Source organism: Epargyreus clarus, unplaced genomic scaffold, assembly GCF_041222505.1.
Source record: "Epargyreus clarus isolate Ecla_fem2 unplaced genomic scaffold, WU_Ecla_fem_2.2 ptg000019l, whole genome shotgun sequence".
NCBI lineage: Eukaryota > Metazoa > Arthropoda > Insecta > Lepidoptera > Hesperiidae > Epargyreus > Epargyreus clarus.
Genome location: NW_027332227.1, coordinates 9,165,902 through 9,187,082, shown reverse-complemented (window position 1 = coordinate 9,187,082; position 21,181 = coordinate 9,165,902). Strand labels below are relative to the sequence as shown.

General features: G+C 33.1%; 1 protein-coding gene across 3 annotated transcripts in view; it reads right to left on the bottom strand.

The window, feature by feature from the left end:
* Positions 1 to 21,181, bottom strand: part of LOC140750438 (uncharacterized) — a 47,218-nt gene that overhangs the window by 12,594 nt on the left and 13,443 nt on the right. For 2 of the 3 annotated variants that reach the window (XM_073083950.1, XM_073083952.1), the window contains exons 2-6: positions 7,338 to 7,498; positions 6,162 to 6,353; positions 4,932 to 5,643; positions 3,271 to 3,449; positions 1,894 to 1,980 (exon numbers count right to left, since the gene is read on the bottom strand). In XM_073083950.1, coding sequence (XP_072940051.1) covers positions 1,894 to 1,980; positions 3,271 to 3,449; positions 4,932 to 5,643; positions 6,162 to 6,353; positions 7,338 to 7,478 — 1,311 coding nt within the window. In that variant the 5' untranslated portion in view covers positions 7,479 to 7,498. Of the gene's footprint in view, positions 1 to 88; positions 519 to 1,893; positions 1,981 to 3,270; positions 3,450 to 4,931; positions 5,644 to 6,161; positions 6,354 to 7,337; positions 7,499 to 21,181 lie in introns of all 3 variants that reach the window. The other variant, XM_073083953.1, reaches the window with a different exon arrangement.

The window sequence follows — 21,181 nt, the reverse complement described above, 5'->3', positions numbered from 1 at the left end:
AACGAACGCACCTTAATCTGATAAATCTATCTTTCAGCAATACAATAAATAAACAATTTAAAATTATAAAGGGTGTGAACATGCTTACCTGTGTGTACTCTACAATGGTCCTTCATATGATGCCTTAGTTTGAACGCTTTTCCACAAAACTCACATTTAAACGGCCGATCTCCAGTATGGACAGGCAGGTGAGCTATTAGCGACGATACGTCCGGGAAACTCTTGCCACAAAACTTGCATAGCACAACATTTCCAGGCTCCACCGGTCCAATATCCAAATCGATAGGTGATTCTTCGGTCGGCATACCCATATAAGTCGGTTCACTGAATTGTCCGATTAAAGGCAAACCCATCGGCCTGCCCAGAATAGCATCGCGATATTTTAATGTATCAAGGGTATGTGTCGTCAAAATGTGCCTGGTCAATTTGCTCTGGTGTGGAAACGTAGCGCCGCAATGTATACAAGGGTACCCCCTGTCACCCTCCTCAATTCTCCCCCTACCGGACCCTTCGTACTCCTGCAACCACAAAAAGAACATCAACTTCTTTTTCTCTTGTCGGGTCTTACACGGACCAAAGTTTGTGCAATTATCTCTACCACTACTTTCTAAATTGAGATGCAATCTCGTTATATTCTTAGATTTCACTATCTAATTAAGAAGTTGACGCTCATTTTTGCCCAAAAATGTGCAGGAGTGAACCCGGGAGCCGGCTACGCGTAATGCCTTGGTGTTTAGCAACGCGCGCGCGTACAGAATCACTGATTCGTACAATAACGTATGCATGTATATGGCCAAAATTTAAATAAAAAAACTGCCCAAAATATATATCAAACAAAATGAATGGATATAAAAAATGATGGCCAACAAAATGAAGGTCAACTTCTTGACAGCAAGGCATAGTACTCGATGTTCAAAACAGCGTAGCACATTGACAAGCATGCAATTAAGGAAAAAAATAATTTCGAAACACTAACACACAACTAACATGTAACCTAAAATACATCAATCTACTGTCTTTATTGTTTCCTCCAACTAACACTTTATTTAAAACATGTTTACCAAAGATCTTTATTTAAATATAATAATATTAGATCTCAGTATATAATATTAACTCTTTTAATAACCAGGAATTACAAATCATGTAATAACGTAAATAAGACTACTTAAGAACTCTTTTACTGCTCAGAAAATGACATCATTTATGACCTATTTTAATGGCTTCTGTACTTTTATACAAAAAATAATTCGATAAATTATGGTATTAATACATTTCGAATCACGCTAAAACACAAATAAAATGTGCAATCCTATCAATATTCTCATAACCTTAACACGGTCTTTCTCACATGTATTATTTTCTATTATCATCATACAATCGTAATACTGAGACAAAACGCAGTTTCCTCAAGATTTAAAAAATATTATTAAATCTGATTTACTATATCATATGCTGTATTACAAATTTGTTTTATGCATTGCTTGTAAATCATATATTGCTAAATATCTACAAATGTATATATAAGTTACTTATTACTTCAACAAGTATGTCTGGCCATTCAAGACAATTTTAAAATGCCTTCATAATTTCCCTTCATAGTTTATATAATACATACCTTTGTTAATACAAAATACACTCAATTCTAATTTATACACATGGCATGCATTTTACACATCTAGCATTAAGAAATCACAATATTAATTAAAGTTCCTTTTTCTTTTATGTATATCAGAGCTAACATATTTTTTTAATATGCTATAATAATAAACAGTCATCAACAGTCAACTCTATATAATATTGTGATTTCTTATGAATTGCGGATAAAACTTAAAATAATATCATTATACGTAAATCTACCACATCCACATTTAGTAAACAAAATTTAATACGTACAGACTCATGTTGCATTCGATATTCAGTTGATGTTTCGCCGCCTTTGTCTTCATTGCTTCTGTCCCAATCGATTTCTTTCTTCAAGGACTGAAATTTTGTAAATAGAACCATTAGTGTGTTATGTATATATCTGCTGTTATTATTATGCTTTGTCAGATATTTTTTATTAAGTATAAAACCCGCTGCAAATTCTCTACATACCTAGTGTTGACTGGTAGAGAATGCTATCAGGCATTAAGTTTGCCCTTTTCTTTAGAGGTAAAGCAATAAAAAGAAATTAAAATAAAACGTCAGTGTTTTATACATTGTAGGAGTATCAAATGAATATTAAGTCCACTTGATGGTAAGCGGTTCCTGTCGTTCAAAGACATCTGTAGTTAATACCAGATATGATTACAATCTTATCTGAGGTCGGGCACACATAAGATGTCATCCGAGGACTATGTTGAAAGGCCCTATATAAGTGTCTCTTGCCACACCCATCAAACTAAAAACAAGAAGCTTTACTTAGCATGTTAGTGCCGTTTACTCAACCATGCTACGGCTATCGCATAGGATGGCCATAGCATGCTTATAATTAGTCATCTCCTATATTACTTTTATTATTTAATGTTAATATGAGTTTTTTTTTTATTTTGCCTCTTCTCTTCTATCTTGATATACAGACCAATATAAATGTTCAACTCTATATTAATAGAAAAATAAGTTAGTTTATAAAACGAAGCATATAACTGTTACAAAGAAGCAATAAAAATATAATAATTAAAGTTAATATTATATATACATAGATTGCAATTAAATTAAACTTTTAATATAGTGTTGGTTAACAACATAGCAGTCATCTAAATCTTAACTTGTACCATTTAAATCGAAATGCATAAATTATCAGTTGGATCATAAGGACATACAGGATCATAGTTCTAAAAGTTATAGAAAGATAAATGTCTATATATTTATGTAAAAAATTAATGAACCAACTTTATCGGTAGAGGTATGAGTATAAATTCTGAATTAAAACTCTGAATTACAAACTAAAATACCACCATATGGAAACTTTCTAGTCAAGAACTGGAAAAGCTCCGGAAAATCTAAATGGCACAACATTAGTATTCAGTCAATTAATATAAACCATACAATATTTGTGTTCCATTACTATACAATATAAAAATATGGCCAGTTTCCAGCTCCATGCCCATACTAGCTCCATATCATAAAAATATTGAATTATTATTGATTGTCTGATCTACATATTATGCTTGCACAATTTCAGCTCAATCAGATACCGAACAGTGAAATTTAACTTGCAAGATTCAACCCAAAGTAACATACTTACATAATATACAAATTACAAGTTTATTAAAATATTGTAAAACTTACTAAGGGTACTTGTTGCACCGGCGGCAGACCTGACGGACCAGCTATGGGTTCATTTCTTGGGCTGGACAGCGCTGGATGGGACAGTACGGGGTGCGGAAGGGTGTTCAGTACACCCAATCTGTCCACGGGCGAATACCGCGTGCTTAACACGCCATGGCTGTTTATAGACATGTTGATACCTGGAATGTTTTGAAAAATACATCAGATACAAAGGGTATCCAAGAGCCCATGTTACTTCACAGTTTTTAACTACATTAACACTCACATATTGAAATATATTTGTATAAAGCTCATTCTTTCTGCAACGAGGATACTTTGCTGTCTCAATATGAGTAAAGCGATTGAACACATTTTCAAAAATGAATAAAAGCTTTTCTTGTTTATATCACAAACGATCTCGCTGTTGACGTTTTCGTAATTAGACATTGACAGAATGACAAGACAAGACAACTTCCTTGTGCCATGCGTTCACTACATGATGACCCAGAAAAAAGTTTTTAAAATGTAATTGTTATGTATTAATAATGATACTATAAATAATTAACAATAAGAACAAATGCATTATTCATTTTTTTGAAATATAATTATGATTTAGGGCGAAAAGAAGGACGTCAAGGCTGGGATACTCATTTAAAAAAAACGGTATTCTTATTACGCATTTTGGCGGGAAATACCAAATGGAGTATAGCGTGGCAAAAATGCCGAGAACGAGAAACTACAACAGCTGACAGCAGTTAAATAATTTATGTTAAACGGGTACTGGTATGTATCTTCATCATATTTTTTACCATCATTTTCTGTTAAAGGTACCTACTGCAATGTCCTAACGATAAAAACGATAATGTTATTCAAATTCTAAAATTTAAAAAAACGTTTAACGTGCCGTTTAGAACCTAGATAATAATATTATTTTATCTTGGGACCAAATAGATTACAAATTTGAATCACAACTTTGTGTCATCTCTTCGAATAACTTGCGTGATTAAATTTTGCGAATCATATTTCGCGAGTTAAGGACACATCATGGGACATGATAACATTTTAATTTTAAATGCGTTGATTATAATAAAGCAACACGACAACATAGATTTTCCGACTAGATTTACAATTTTACGTGTTCTCAATACCTGGGCAGGTACTAGTATAGGTAAATAGTATTAAATATTTAGGAAAATTATTCAATATTTTCTTTAAGAGGTAAGCCTATCTCTTCCAAGCGTTAGGCTAAAGCGTAGCGTTGGCATAGATATGTAATATTTTAATTCAAATAATACGTTACAAAATTAAAACATGTTATAATGAAATCATAAATTAGTAACGATTACTCACTCCTAACAAAAAAAATATAACCAGTTTTGACAATTGAAATTGTCACTGTCATCTATTTTCGTGTTTGAAAAATATTTGAAAAAAGTATTTTTTTCATCATTTACAAATGAAACGATATTTCTCCGCACTTTTTCTTCGATTTTGTGTTTTTGCACCATTTAACTGCACATGTCAACATTGTTCCGCGTAAATTACACCATGACAGCCATTAAATGGCTGACGCATTTGTCAGCCGTTTAAGTAATTTAATGGCGTCCTTAAATTACAAGGCGGTGACATATCTATACTTATCTATGTATGAAATATGTAATATTAAAAATGTTTAAACATACCTATGTTATCGTTTGCTCCGTTCGATCTTATGGAAATAGTATCGTCTTCGGGAGAAGATGGGCGTATTGGTTCGTCAGGTGGTTCATCTTTTGGTATAGGAGGATGCGTAGGCGTAGGCATGTCAATTGAGGTTTCCGTTCGAAATCGGCGTACAGAAAGCAATGGAGATATTCGTGGTGGAGATGCTTCTGGGACCTCTCGAGGGTCACGAGGCTCTCGAACATCTCTCATATCTCTCGGATCGCGAATTTCGCGCAGATCACGCGGCTCTCTATTGTCTCTAGACTCTCGTAGCTCTCTAGAATCTCGTAGTTCTCTATGTTCTCTAGGCTCTCTGTGTTCTCTATGTTCTCTAGATTCACGGGATTCTCTCAAATCCCGTGGCTCCCTAGAATCTCGTATGTCCCGTAGATCCCGAGGCTCTCTTATGTCTCTCTGATCTCTGTCTCTATGTTCTCGTAAATCTCTGGGTTCTCGGGATTCTCTGTGATCTCTCATTTGATTATCCTTACTTTCCCTATCGCGAGTTTCGCGTGGTTCTTTCATTTCGCGCCTATCATCCTTGTCCCGACTGTCTCTCTCTTCTAATCTGTCATGCGAATCTGAACTCTCCCTTATATCTTGCGGTTGGCACTCCTCCATCGGTTCCGGAACGCTTCTTGTATCAATGCCGGCTGCACTTAGCGTCGTCATTTCAGCTAATCCTTTAACCTACAATTAAATTAATTGAACTACTTAATAGTGTTACTGATGACAAAATAAAGGTAGTGGTAGATATGCAACATCGGGCAGATATTAAATATACTTATTAAGAAGGCAACATAAGAATCTATATTTTATTATCTGTACTTACATATTACGAGTGTATTATGCATAATCATGACATGATAATTATAATGAGCACAAGACGCTATTTATTATTGCAATTAAGAATCAAAAATAGTTTATGTAACTTAGATAGTTAGTAGTTACCTATACTATTTGAACACATCCCGTGCAAAATTTCCTCGCTTAGTTTTTTTAAAAAAGTAAGTAGAATAGATAACGAAATAAACACCACCAAGTACGTACCTACTATTATTAATTATTTATTTTCTAATTCGTTTAACTATATAGTTTTACAATCTTTAGTTACGCTTGATAACTTTTTTCGACTAAAAAAAGTCTAGAGGAAACAGTATAGTCCTAAATATGACCACACTGTTCTATAAAATATCTATGATGCATACCTGTAGGCTCTCAGCAGTCTTAAGGAGGGCGGGTAGTTGACAGTATTGAACGTTGACCTCGCCCTTGTACATGAAGTCAACCAGCGTTCGTAACTCCTCCAAACCCACGTCCTTGAGGATTACGATGGGATGACGCGAAGGGTGGTCTACGAACAGCGATCGGAAGTACGATGAACACGCAGACAGTACTACCTGAAATTATAATGATAGACTATCTTTATTTATCGAAGGCCTTCGATGTTTTTTAAGATGATGACAAATTCGTTAACGATTGCCTGTTCTTAAAATCTGTATCTTTTCAATCTTTTCGAACTATAACAACGCCGGTAATGTTTGTGTACATAACACACACAATCACAGAACAGAAAACCTCATTTTTCCTTCGCTATATTTTTTCTTTTTACTGCGTGCTTAGCACGGATACGAGTAAGTATTTGAGAAGTGAAAAACTTTCTATATAAAAATACTTAATTACTGAGAAATACCTATAAATTCAGGTTTTCCATGGCACCTGCCGGCCCGCAGGCTGCATATGGCTCGCCTCGGTTTATGATCCGCCCTATGGCACATTTTTATATAATAAAGGCGGCAAAAGCTTTGCTAGCAAGTTCGAGACAATGTAGTACGAGATCCTACGTTGCTACACTTTCGCTACGTTGTCGCTGCTACGTTTATCTGCTTATACTGCTTATTAAGATTTTTTTAGGAACCAACGTGTATATTTCATTACAATTTTTATGTTCACCGTTAAGATGTCTGATAATTTATTTCTAATACGCACACGTACTATTAAAATTGAACTATGAGCATAAAATCCCGCAATTTCCCCTTTGTTTAAAAGTGTAAAGATACGGGGATTCATGGGTTTTACTTTTTTTGGCGGAATTATGTATTTTTTCTAAAATGAAAGTAACCTTATTTACCCCTTATACATTTTTTTGACGTTTTTATAACGTTTTTTTACATTAGGTACATTAAATTTTTAGATACCTAAGCAGATGTAAGTAAAAATAACGCAGTCGGATTTTGGACGCTCAGTTTTGAAGATAGCATAATACCTACCTAGAATCTTTTCAAAATTGATGCTAATAAGTAGGTATTTTCTTAATTGTTGCGGATATAATTCTTGCTTCGTGCAAATTCAAAGATGGATATTGAAAATATATTCTGACTGACCTTGTGGGCTCTTATGGAGGCACCTTCTGAACAGGCAAGCGTGACGTCGACCAAGCTCTCGTCGTGCAGCAACTGGCTGAATACTCCCAGCAGGTTGCTCTGATGATTGTTCCACCTCAGACAATAATGCTCACTTCCCATGTCTGAGCTAGCTCCCGCCGCTGGAAGTGATTAAGAATTCCTTTAAGTTTTGGTGTCATTAAGTAAAATAAAATTATTACAGTTAGATATGACCTATCATTAAACAAGAAGTTTATTTATATTTTTATTTCTAGGGAATGAAATAAAGAAGCAAGTTTCAAAACAAATTAATTGAATTCTTTTTGGACGTTTATAAAACAATACAGTTTTGAAAGGAAAAGAAGCAACGCAAGATAGGTACATTCTGGTACATACTTCATAGTACTATGCAAATTAAGTAGACACCTAGTCTTATTACCATCGGCGCTTGAAACATTGTATCTCAGTCCTCAATATACAGTGTCTTTTTTATGTACACTTATGCCAATTGACCGTTTAGTTATCATAAAGATATGGTAAGTACTTGGTATATTGGCATAATATATTGCACTCGTGGTCTACGATGGTAAGTGATCAATTCAATGAGCATCCATTTGTAACCTACCCAAACGGTTTTGGGTGTCGATCTGCTTCAGATACTATAATATATTTTAGATATAAAAAGTGGGACAGTGGATAATGGTTTGATGACAAAAAATGAATTATAAATTAACTTAAATATGTAATATAACTTAATCACAAGTAAATAAGCGTATAAAAAATAAAGAAGTTATTTATGGATTATTGTCAGGGATGGATAATTTATTATTATTTAAACTATAGAATTAATGTAAATGACGATTTTTCAAGGTTATACTTTACAGTGCATTTTTTATCCTATATTTCTTTATGGCACTAATTTTAAGATTTATATGATAACGAACATTATTATAAATCTATGATACGCCCATACCTGCCTAATTCGTTTTACGTATAAATTTTGAATAATATATTTTATAACTAACTTTTCTTATAACTAGTATAAACTGTTGATAAGGCAAGTTTGGCACGAGATCGTTAAGTTGCCTTTACCTGCAAAATACCAAAATTCTTAAAATAAATTACAATATTTTAAAATAATTTATAATATACATCTATATATTGTAGAGTTTACCTCAACACTATAAATAACTGCGCGTGTATAAAGTCAATTCTTATCAGTACAGGCCTATTTCCTGCACGAGTAAGGATTAATTATCACGTAAGTACGGTCGTATGCAAAATATTAGACAATATTTCAATATGTACCTATAGCACTATTAGATCATTGTGCTGACGTTTATCAGTGCACAATGTCATCCAACGGCCTTCATAACTTCAATATCCTGTGAACATCAAAATGCAAAATAATTTGCAACACTTATCCTCCTCTACGTTTAAGCAGAAGTGTTTTATCATGAAGACAGACTTTTATTTTAGTGCCAATTAAGTTATTTATCTACAATAAAATGATTATCAAACAATTTTTGTTATCGGGAAGAAATAAGAAACAGAAACAGAAAAAAAACATACATCAGCTGATAATACGTTAAACTCGGCACTCGCAAAACACCACTAAGACTAAGAGTTACCCATCTTTTATTTTATATTGTACAATTACCGTTTCGCGCCTCCATGCGAGAAGATAAATATAGTCGCGAGTATACTATTTAAATGTAGTGTGCGCACACGCGTGCGGCCGCGACGCAGTCAAGATCAAGGGCGCGCGATTGCGCAAGAGTTGGCTGTCGCACCGCACTGCAACTCGATGTGATGTCATCGGGCCGTCTGCGTCCCCCACTCCTCTTCTATCATGCTCGTTTCAGAAAGGCCGCGAACGCGGAACGTTCTATTTTTAATTTTTGACCGTATGAATTTCTTGTGACCTTAGCTATCTACCTGTTTGTGCCTAATGCCTAACGCATTTTAGACATAACTAAGAATTACAATAAATAAAACCGTAAATATAATTAAAGTATATTTTTACGAAATGCTCAATTTGCAGTATTAAACATGTTATCGAATAATTTTGTGATTTTTATTATATTATATAATTTAATGATTTTTGTTGTTGAAATAAGTTTGTGAACTAAGTTCATTTGTTATAATATACATTGTAATAAACAAACCTTGCATTTTGTATCTGCTGCACTAATCTACAACTAAGCATTTTATGAGAAAAAAGTTATCAGTTTTATACAGATTTGTAATTTTGGCTCTACATAATTAAATAGAGCTCCAAAAGGTGATTATTTCATTGAAGTTAATACCCTCGTAGCAAAAATTAAAATAAAATATTTGTAATAAAATAAAGACGGAAATATAATATGGGGCATGCAAAGCGACGTCTTAGAAATATGTGTGTACCTACGTGTAGAACTGGTTAGTATGTCTATAGGCGACCTTCACCATACAATAGTGGAACTAGCGTGCACAACGTTTTAAGGGAGTGGACATATAGAGCAAAATAATAATATGTAAATATCTATTCAGGCGATACACACACCATTAAAGCTAATGTCCAACATGAAGTAGCAGTGTTTACTTCTAATAGAAAGTTACAATAATGTTCTGATTTTTATTTTCATTGCAACGTAAGTTAATAATTTCAGACGATTTGTAAGAGTGGTTGGCAATGTATTGATTCCTTTAATGATACAATTTAAAATAGACATTTAAGTATTCTTATTTGTAAACACGAAATACATTGCAGTAAAATTGGCGTAGGTAACTATTTAAATTAGTTGAGGTAACTCTATTGCCTTGTTTAAAATTTTCTAGTTTCAGTCACGCGAATTGGAAAACAATGTGATCTAACGTGAAGTATTTGCGTGGAAAGCGATGAATAGGCCTTTATCGTAGCATGGAACCCACACCACTCCTGATAAAGACCATAAAATAGGGCGACCTCGGAAATTCGTTTACAATTGATTTAAGTCGGTCAGAAATAACAATATAACAAACCGTAACAAGATAGGATGGAGAAATAAGTCCGTTATTCCTTTAAATAAAATATGGCTTATTTCGCTGAATAAGTGAGTAAATACTCTTAGAATGACGATGACTCTGCTGTGTAAATGGTCACCAACACCATTGTTACTGAACTCCTTCCTGATTGGGTCTATGTTGATTTACGTATCTGTTTTATTAACCATACACCTGATTCTTCGTATGAGGAAGTTCATTCAAATTAAAATGTACCATGTGATCACGGCTTTAATCTTCGTAGATGATTGCAGTTTGCATGTGGTCGTACTAATATTATTATAAGCCCGCGTCTATACAATTTCTATGGAATTCGAACATCGCAAACAATGTGGATACCTAAGTATCAAACAATAAATATACTAGTAATATATGTAGTAGTATAGTACAATACATAGACCTGAGCACTGCGCACAATGTGGAAAGGTACCTTTTATATCAATACATATAACCATATAGCCCAGGATGGGCGCAAAATTGTTTATTGGAGCACCGTGGTAGAATAGAAACCAAACCTTCACCAGTTGAAGGAAGAGATGCGTGACCAACTGTGGGTACTTAAAAAGGGTTGCAGATATACTACCTACTTTTAAATGCACATGATGGTATAAAATAATATTTTAAATACATCGAACTAGTGCGTGTCGAGCTCACGCATGAGTTCTGTAAAAATATGATACAGATAAATCGAAAACGCCAGAAATATTGATTTCTTCGAAGTCCCTTATTTTTCACTCTTTGAAGTTGGCTTCTTTTGGCACGCTTGGGAAAAACAATGAGAGAGAATTTTTTACAATATCGACATCTAAAATCTACCATAGCACCATAGATGGCTAGTAATCTACAGGCCAGGCCTAGTAGAAAATGCTATCAACAAAGTAATTTCAAATATTTCATTTCTTAGGTATGAATGATATGACCCAATTCGATGTGAGCGATACGTATCATTAATTTTTTATTTCTTTGTTTTGTAATAATTTCATAAGGAAATACGCCAAAGAAATTTTAGTTATGTACCTAAAAGTTATAACAGCACACCCGTATTTAATTGGGTAGTCAATTTTGTAGCCGCTTATACACGCTGTAAAATTCAAGTATTGATATGACAAACGAAGGACACTGGATGCTTAGTAATAATATTAATAATTATTAGGTTTGTACTTTTCTTAACCAAACGGAAAATAATATGATATAAGGACTGTCATATATGCCCAGTGAAGGCATTAATAAGTTAAGATTGATATACCTATTAAATTATATCCTAGCAAAAAGTAAAGTTAGTAATAGTTATTGTCTTTATCGTATGCTCATTAACACGGAGATAAACAGGACGAGGTACGAGTATAAACAATAGGTACCTATGTAGAGATGGTATCTATGCACGAGTCGATCGATTTTACACATGCCAGGCTGTAGATCTTCCATAAATAGGTTTTTCAATCTTTAATAGAGCTGATGGGTAGAAGATTGGCATGTAAATTTTATTAACTAAATGCTATATAAATATCTACTAATGGATTTAATGAATATTTTAATGTTAAAATTTTAAGGAATATTAATTAATATGCCATTATGAACTTTGTATCGGTACGTACTAAATACAATATTTCTCACTTTTAACAATATGGCAAAACACGTACTTACATTAAAAGTAGAAAATTTCCACGGCCTTTTATAAAAAGAATTAACATCAAAGACATTAAAAAGAGACTGTAATTGCCGAGTCGTCTAGACGCTAGATGTCGTTGTACGCTTTCACGCTGAAGTTACTGAAAGCGAGTATACGAGATGCAATCTAGGTATAGTGCAATGTATGGACATTGCTTTAGTCTACACGCGCTACTCTCTGAGCGCTGCGTGGGGATCAAGGCCGTGCGAAATAACGCACACTACATACGTTCGCGATATCTTTGAACAGTTGCCTACCGATTGGCGCAACTACGTAACGCGTCGGCTGGACATCCGGTCGCGCCTAAAAAAGGTCATGAATAATATCATAGGCAACCGCAGAATACACAGTTTACAACATTGTCAAAGGCAACGCGCTGAAAGAGGGACATTTTTAAAACAACGTGTACTACGAACTAACGTACATTTATCGTTCAATTAGAGATTTTTACATCATTTTTTTATTTAAGGTTTGGAGATACAAACAAAAATATATATCGATTCGAAGTTATTTTATGAAAAGATATGCTTTAAAGGCGAAGGAAAATCAATATGGGAATATCTTCCCTTTGACTACGTGTTCTCTATAATGCTCTCATAGTTCAATTTGAACTTACCAGCGTAGTCAATTATACCGGTAATCCTTGTTATTCGAAGAAGCAACAATAAAAGAGTTTGATTAACCTATTATATTTTTGATGAATTTTATTACATATACATTGTAGTATACCTTCTTCTTAATAATATCATTACCTGAATAACATGAAGATGTGATATTAATACATATATTTTATATCGAAAGTGGGTTATAGGCTAAAACAGGCAACACTCTTATATAATAGATGAAAAATATGTATTTTCTTAAAAAGCCTTTTGTTTAGTTTGTCATTAATATTTACTTTCCAGAGTTTGATCCTTGCAAGCGATACTATCAAATAGTATAATAATATATAGTGTTATATAATGTCTCATTTATTTCTGAAAAATCATCCTGTATTATTACATTAACATGTCTGTGTATATGAATGTAGGTACAAGTGTTGGGGTGAAAACCTGATAATTAGTACAAGATTACCCATACCTATCATCACGTAATAGTAAAGTACAATAAACTGCATAACATATTGACACTAGGAATATTTTATGTAAAACTGATGTATCTTCGTTTCATGTAATAATAGTTAAAATACAAGTTGGATTTATCAAGTGGGCCTTCAGAGCAATATCAGAAACTGCATGTATAGATTATAAAAAAATCTGGAAGGAGCTACGACACCGAGTTTGATAAAAATTAAAACTGAATCATTCGTTTTTTTAATATTTTACCGTAGCCAGGAATTGAAGGAGTTTATTTCAAAATAAAAACACTCTGTACTATTCCACCATCGGACAGTGTCTCGGATAAAGCAGCGACTAAACGTGGTAGGTGTAGGCACGTAGCAACATCGCAATGGTATCGCGGTATTTTGACTAAATACTAATAACCTGTCGTAATTATATTTTACTGAAAATATGTACCACCACGTGTTACCACTTAGCTCAAGATTCTTATCTTTTTAATTAAATGTCTATAAAACAAAAATCTTTAAATTAAGTAACTGAGATTGCATGCTAAAATTAATTAATACTATCTACTAGGGATTTTTTTATCAGTTCAATGTCATTACTATCACATAAGTGTTATCACTTATCATTTACAGCTGATTTATCAATGCACCTTTTGTCAATTGAACTTTCTAAGGGGTCATAAAATATTATTCCACGTGAACATTTATTTCTTTCTCTTGTAGGAAGTAGTTAATAACAATTGTGGTTTAAATTACAACACTCGATTTTTATATAATTAAATTGGCAAAGAAGCATGCAATCCTCTTTATGATAAGTAGTCACTGACGCCCATGAACATCTCATCATTCAGTTGCTAGTGCAGTCTGCATTACTTCACGGTGCAGATCAAATGCCAGAAATAGAGTTATATCTTCTGTTACGTTAATTTCACATAATGATATCAACCGCCGACCCGAATTTGTTCGTTCGGTAAAGTATACGTACTTCAGCACTTCCCTAGATGTCAATAGAGACCAGTGTCTAGTAGAGGAAAATAAAAAGAGTTGCAGCCAAATGATGTCATAATATCTATGATTGACTAAGTATGAACAGGTTTGCAAATATTGCGTTCGTGGAATTTAGCTGTTGTTTTGCTTTGTTAATTTATCTACACAGGTGTCATAAAAAAAGAAAATTCACGAAGTCTCGAATAATTGAAATAGTTTTGTTTGGTTACACACCAACTCACGCCTTCTTAAGATATCATTGAGACCGTCGTCGTAGAATTTTGTTACTTTACGATCATCTACGTGTACAACAAAAGAAGACGTAGAGCAAAGCTTAGTTACCGAATATACTTATGTATACATCCATACACGTGTTTCAAGTTTTCAGGCTACTAGGCAGATATAGATAACCAGTAGACGTGTACGGTCACAAAAAAATAGATATCAACAACATCGGGTCTCAAATTATAAATCATGAATGATCAATGAAATCCACCACGTTATTTGGACTATATTGGACTAAAAATGGCTAAGTGGCTAATTGAAATGCCTATTTGGTTTAAATAAATAACGAAATATCTCCCTATACGGCTAGGGCTCTTGTCAAATATAAATAATAATAACCTATATTACCTAATATGCACCTAATAAACGAAAGCGACACATTTTCGAAATTTCCCAAATAAATAAATTTAATTTGATTCAAACAAGAGTTTGAAAAGGGATTTATTTAACTTTTAGAATTAATATAAAAATGATTTTCATATATTTGCTTTAGTAAGTACCTACTATGACCTATTTTCATGTTCTTACAAAATCATATCGAGTTCATCGAAAATGAACCACGACCTACGTGTGTCCGAGAGTTATGTAAGCCTTGCATAGGCCAGATCAAGCTCACGATAGGTTATTTAACATACCTAGACTTTTTCGAGCCAAACAGGTTCTCTTTTTTATCTGTCAGAAAAACATGAGTCTATCCTTGCTACAGATTAACAAAAAATCACAACCAAATTTATTTTAAGTTAAACACAATGTATGTCAGTATTATTTTATGCGTTGGCTACCATTTATGGATGTTACCTATATACATAACGAATAAAGTCGTTTTATAATATCTAATATTTAACATTAATATTGAATTTAAAAACATATATTAGGTATTATGTTAATATTTATGACACAATATCCCACTTCCCGGATCTACGTCTACCTACAACAGAAAACTGGGATTATAATATGCTACTCGGAACAATGGGATAAATCAATACGCAGAAATATGGGTTAGTGAGCACTTTGGCTCTTTCTGTCTCTCTCTTCCCCTCTCTCCCTCTTTCTCTGCTCTTTCCTATCACCTTTCATCTATCTTGGATATTTGGTGTTAACAACTGTTGTGATTATTTTTCTCCACATTATCCCTTTTATTTCCATAGGAGATATTAGATAAAGAATACTACGTAAATGTAACTGACGGGGATGAGTTGCTATTCTTATATTATGTTGTAACGGAATTGTGGCACTAGGTAGCCAGGAAATTTCCATATAATACCTAGTGAGACGTGCAAAAAAAACTTATTATTTCGGTAATTAAAACTAGACATTGAATAAATCTGAATTTTAATGCATTGCAAATTGAATGGAGGCCATTGCAGCTCAAGGCTAACGATTTGGTTAGGCACTTCGAAATAATATACTCGTATTATGAAACTTGTTATATTATTTGACACATATTGTCATAGATGATTGTAATAAATTCTAAATATAGTCTGACAAATTGCGTGCGTGGGACAAGGGCGCCACTGGCCAACATAATGTTGCTAGGATATCAGGAATGGATCAAGAAATGGAAATTTAACGACTATATTTATCCATATTTAATTTATTACTACGAATCTATAATAATTATGTTAAAAAGCTTTATTTTTATTGACAAATAACATAAGTTCTATTTTTGAACATTGTAATTTTATAAAATTAACGTAAAAAATAAAAACATTTTACATAGAGAATTAAAGGGTCGTTTATGAAGCTAACAACAAATGTTTCCGAAAACCGCCATACACACAGAATAAAAATTGGATTATAAATTCCGCTTGTCCTTCGCAATTGTAATCATTTTAAATTAAGAAAGGAATTGTTTGCGAATCTATTTTCTAATTCTTTAAATCCTTTCTCAACAGTCCTATTTATTGGAATACAATTGGAATGAAATTGTGCACGGAATTCATAAATGCCAACAATGCTATTACACAAACTAAGTCTGCTTACCTTTAACTTAGCCGATTAATTTTATAATAAAATTTTGCAAGCATATTAAGTTTTCGTGACATATCAAAAGGTTAACTGTGAACTCCTTAATACTGATGCTGCAGAGGAAACGTCCATGCAAATAAAAATTGGAAGATGTGTTAATTTTATTCAAAATAGATTTCTTAGGATTGGGTTTTTTACTTATCTATGGGTTTTTATGATAAAATACTCCGACTGCCCTCTTAAATAATGAAACGCTTTCAGTTCCTAACTATCTTATTATTTTTTACTATTTATTTATTTCATTATCACCATACTAACATGTTCATTCAATATTTCAACTCCAATTTAGAGAACCTAAAACATACGGTTATTTTATACATACATGTTGCTCAGTTCATAATAATGATATCTTGTATCCAGAAGTACAGTATGCAGTTAGAGCACGTGTAATGCGCCTACGCAGAATTTTTGCACGAAACCACGCCTATCGTTGTCTGACATCAACGCAATAAATCCAGCATTATTGTCCGGGAAATCATGTCATTGCTTGGGCGTGACAGCATGAAATGTTCGATTTATGCTGTTCCACGGCAATAAAATAGATTAGAACCATTGACGATTCAATACGCGAAAGATAGAAATGTGTGAACCGTGCCAGAACTTTTTAAAGCGATATTTTAATGTGTTTTGGTAAGTAAATAAAAATATTATTAACATAAATATACATGTTATAGTATATTATTATCAGGAAAAAAATTGTGTGAGTTTGGATTCAAATAACGAAAGATAAAAACAGAGCAGGAACATTCCAGAAACAATAAACGTAGTAGGTAGATATGTATGTGTTTGTTTGTGTGTTGTGTATGTACGTGTGTGTGTATTACTGATTGTGCTATTGCAATAGCATTCAATAGCTATGACAACGAGAAGCTTTTAATTGACTATTTTTCTAAATCATTATTTTAAATATTCTTCTTGGCACCCTCTTAGTAACAAATATTATATCGCGATTATGTCAATTCCGTACTAAATATTTATTTATTTTCATAAATAATTCTTACATAATAAACTTTGTTGCTTAAACTAATTTGATTTTTTTTTCCCTTATTAGGCGACCCCCTTACAGAGGCTTGACGAATCCTCATGGCGTCGCGATCCTCACTTTGAAAACACTGTTCTAAATGAAGCTAATGTCCTAGCATATGCTGTACGGGATTGATACAGTGACCCGTATACTCAACATAATATCCTATAGCAGAAATAAGCGTGACATTGTACCAACCCAGAGGACCCCCACGCACCGATAGGTTACTGGTTAAGTATAAGGTACACTACGTATAGGCTCTAGTTATAAAAAAACACACAGACACTAAATATAGGCAAGAAATATTCATAGACCTCGTAAGACATATTTATGCAAAATACTAATATGATTATAACGTTTCAATGATAAAAACGCGTAAAATATTTTTAATAAAGATTGTAATGTTCTATGTGTAAAAAGAGCTATATTATAATATTTATCTACTTCTCTGTAATGTTTAAAGATAAATAAATATAAAAGAAAACAATTCGTAATTGATAATAAACTGACCTCCTTCCCTTTAACATAAAGTTCATGATAAAGTGTCTAAAACTCTACCTCTATTAAAACAAGCGATTTGCGCACAGAATTTGGGATAAACTCCGTCATAAAACTACCTACACCTATATTTTATTTCATAATTAATTACTGATGTTATATTTATTTTTCTCAGGTTTTGTTAACACTGCAGTACTTTTTGTTAAAATATTATTTACGAATAAATTTGTGGTACTCGTATGTATGTAATACTTTTATGAACTCTCGTAGCTTTCTAATAGCTTCATATGACTTCATCGACGCATATGCATAGTTTTAAAGGAGTTTTATTATAATACTTCCCATAGCCGTAAACCTTTTGGGTATGTTTTTTTTTTCGTTTTGGTCTGGCGCGTCAAACTCGTTTACCTAGCCAGTTTGTTAGGTGAAGCAGTAAAAATATCTAAGTCTGTCTTTATCTTACAATAAAGCTGCTTTGCATTTTGTTAATGAAGGAAATAACTGCGCATTTAAATATTTATAACCTTCCTTTAATAATTCTCATAAAATTAAATAAATTATTATTTTCTGCAACGTCTTGTCAAAGTTATGACATATTTGATTTAAGAATATATACTGGTACACGCTATTTTACGCTATAGTATAAACACTACAAACTTAAATAGAACTTGTTGTGTAGTATGTATTCCTCCTAATATTGTCTTTATTTACCGTCTACGAAATCAGTAAGTATCTATGGTTAGGTACATCAATAAAGCATCAGCGTAATATAAAAAATAATGGGTACTCGACTCGCTCGCATTTTATAAATTATAGAGCATCAGACTCATGGGGATTTCCAAAAGCCAAATGCCACAAAAACTGACAATTGCCAAACATGAGGTCAACGCTTCTAGCACTTTACTCCCCACGAACTGGATACTGCTTCTATTTACTTCAAATACTAAGTTTTCAATAGTCAGTCAATGATTTGATTCTATTGTCGTCGAATTTTAGAATAGCGTCCCAAATAAAGAAAAGAGTTTGTTAACCCGTGACTTGACATTGATGCAGGATGTTGTTTAACTTCAATCACTGTGAAATAAAACCTATGATATAGTATAATTAAGTTCCTTTAAAATTATAATTATAACGAAGTTCATAAACATATTACTTAACACACAAACAGTTTAACCGAAATGTACCTACTGAAAATCGCATTTGTGTTGTTTATAACGTAAATAACATATTATTAGAATCACATATATATAATAAATATTACGTCCAATTATATCAATGCATTCGCAAAAGCTATTGCAATTACAGTAGTAAAAGGTAATAATACGTTACCTACTGCACACAATGGTCCGAGCATTAAAAAGTAGAAGGTAGCGCCTAAGACCACTCCAACTTTAGTTAAATGTAACTATAGTGATAAAACTTTATGAGTTGTAATTCTAATACTACCCACATGTATGACGCTGTAATAATATCCAAATAATAAAAAAAATATATCCAATTTTCATATTAAAATATAACATTCCATATTAATTTAGTTTATAGATGATACCCACAATTGAATTATTTCATTGGGTAGTTATATACCCAATGGCATAGTTCAAATTCATATGTATATGCATTACAATGCCACTATTTATTAGAATCATGCATTAGAACCCCTCCTTTAAAATTACCCCTGCGTTAGAATAACTATCACAGTGTAACAATGGGGAGTATGTACAAATTGCATAACGTGATGTAATAGAAAGGGGACCGTTAGTAAAACGAAGTGAAAACTATTTACTAAACTACATTTGAATAGGGCGGAAGATTTATTAGGATATTCCCCTATCAATGAACAATAATAGGTCACTATTGGTGACGAAAAAATGCAGTGATAGCCTAGTGGTTAAGAAACTCAGCCTCTCGATCGAGGGGTCCGAGGTTCAAATCCCAGGCACGCACCTCTGATTTTTCGAAAATATGTGCGTATTAGAAATTAATTATCACATGCTAAAACGGTGAAGGAAAACATAGTGAGGAAACCTGCATAACCGAGAGATTTATAGAAAAAAAAATCTCAAAGGTATGTGAAGTCTACCAATATGCACTTGGCCAGCGCGGTAGACTATGGCCTAATCCTTCTCATTCTGAGAGGAGACCCGTGCCCAGCAGTGCGACAATAATGGGTTGATGATGATGATTGGTGACGTACCTACATAATCTATTTGCAAACAAGTGTAATAGCTATTTGTAAAGGCAGGCTTAATAATCACACTGAGGTTTTTATTATGCCCACGTATTAAAACCTAACTATTGAATTCAAGTTGTTTGAATAAAAAGGGGAAGTACTACACGTCGCGGGCCGTACGTTAAGTTCTCGGTTATATAAGTTTTTGCATGCTGTAATTATTCACAATGTGGATTCCCATACAAGAAATTACCTTAGAACATTAGTCACAATATGTATGGAGCATATAATTATATTGTGCTAGCCAATAAATATAAAACGGTCGTTAGTGGTAGGTACGCCTAGCAATGTTTTCTATTCTTTGTTGTATGAATAAATCTGCTATTTAATTGATTAGGTAGCCGCCAAGATACAAAAATTCTTGTAGAATATATAGAAATTATCTCCTAGATAAAAAAAATAGGAAAACACTTTGGTACGTGATAAGACAACTCTTGGATTTTTCTTCTCTGGTCGATTTTATTATTAAGGACTCTCCTCTTTTCTTATGTCATTATTGCTGTTTAAGTGGGAGTAGTCTCTTCATATAAATTAAGTAAAAGTTAATAAAAAAACTTCCTACGATGTAGATCAGACTTACTGAGTAGGCACAGTCCGTTTACTGTGAAAAATACCCAGTCTAACCTTTAAAGCTTTTGGCTACAATATTTACGTGGCGAAATTAGTATAATCGTTCACTGGCTTTTAAGTAATGAAAAGTAAAAGTTGGATAGGTAACTAGTAACTATAGTGAGAGCTCGTATACGAGAATAGGTATGTTATTAGTTTTTTAATTCGTGCGCACTACGAGAAAATCTCACAATTATCTAAGTAGTAAACTTAAGGAGTTAAAGTGGTGATCGCTTTCAGAGTAGTAAAACTCGTAGCATTTGTAATATTGACTATAAAGTTATGACACGCAAATCCAACTTACTCGTACGTGCACAGAAAATCATATAATTATGATATGCAACTTATAGTACACAAGAGCTATTTTTATTAAAAAATCTTAAATCTGAAAGCGTAGAATGTAAGTAGTCATCAGTGTTATTGT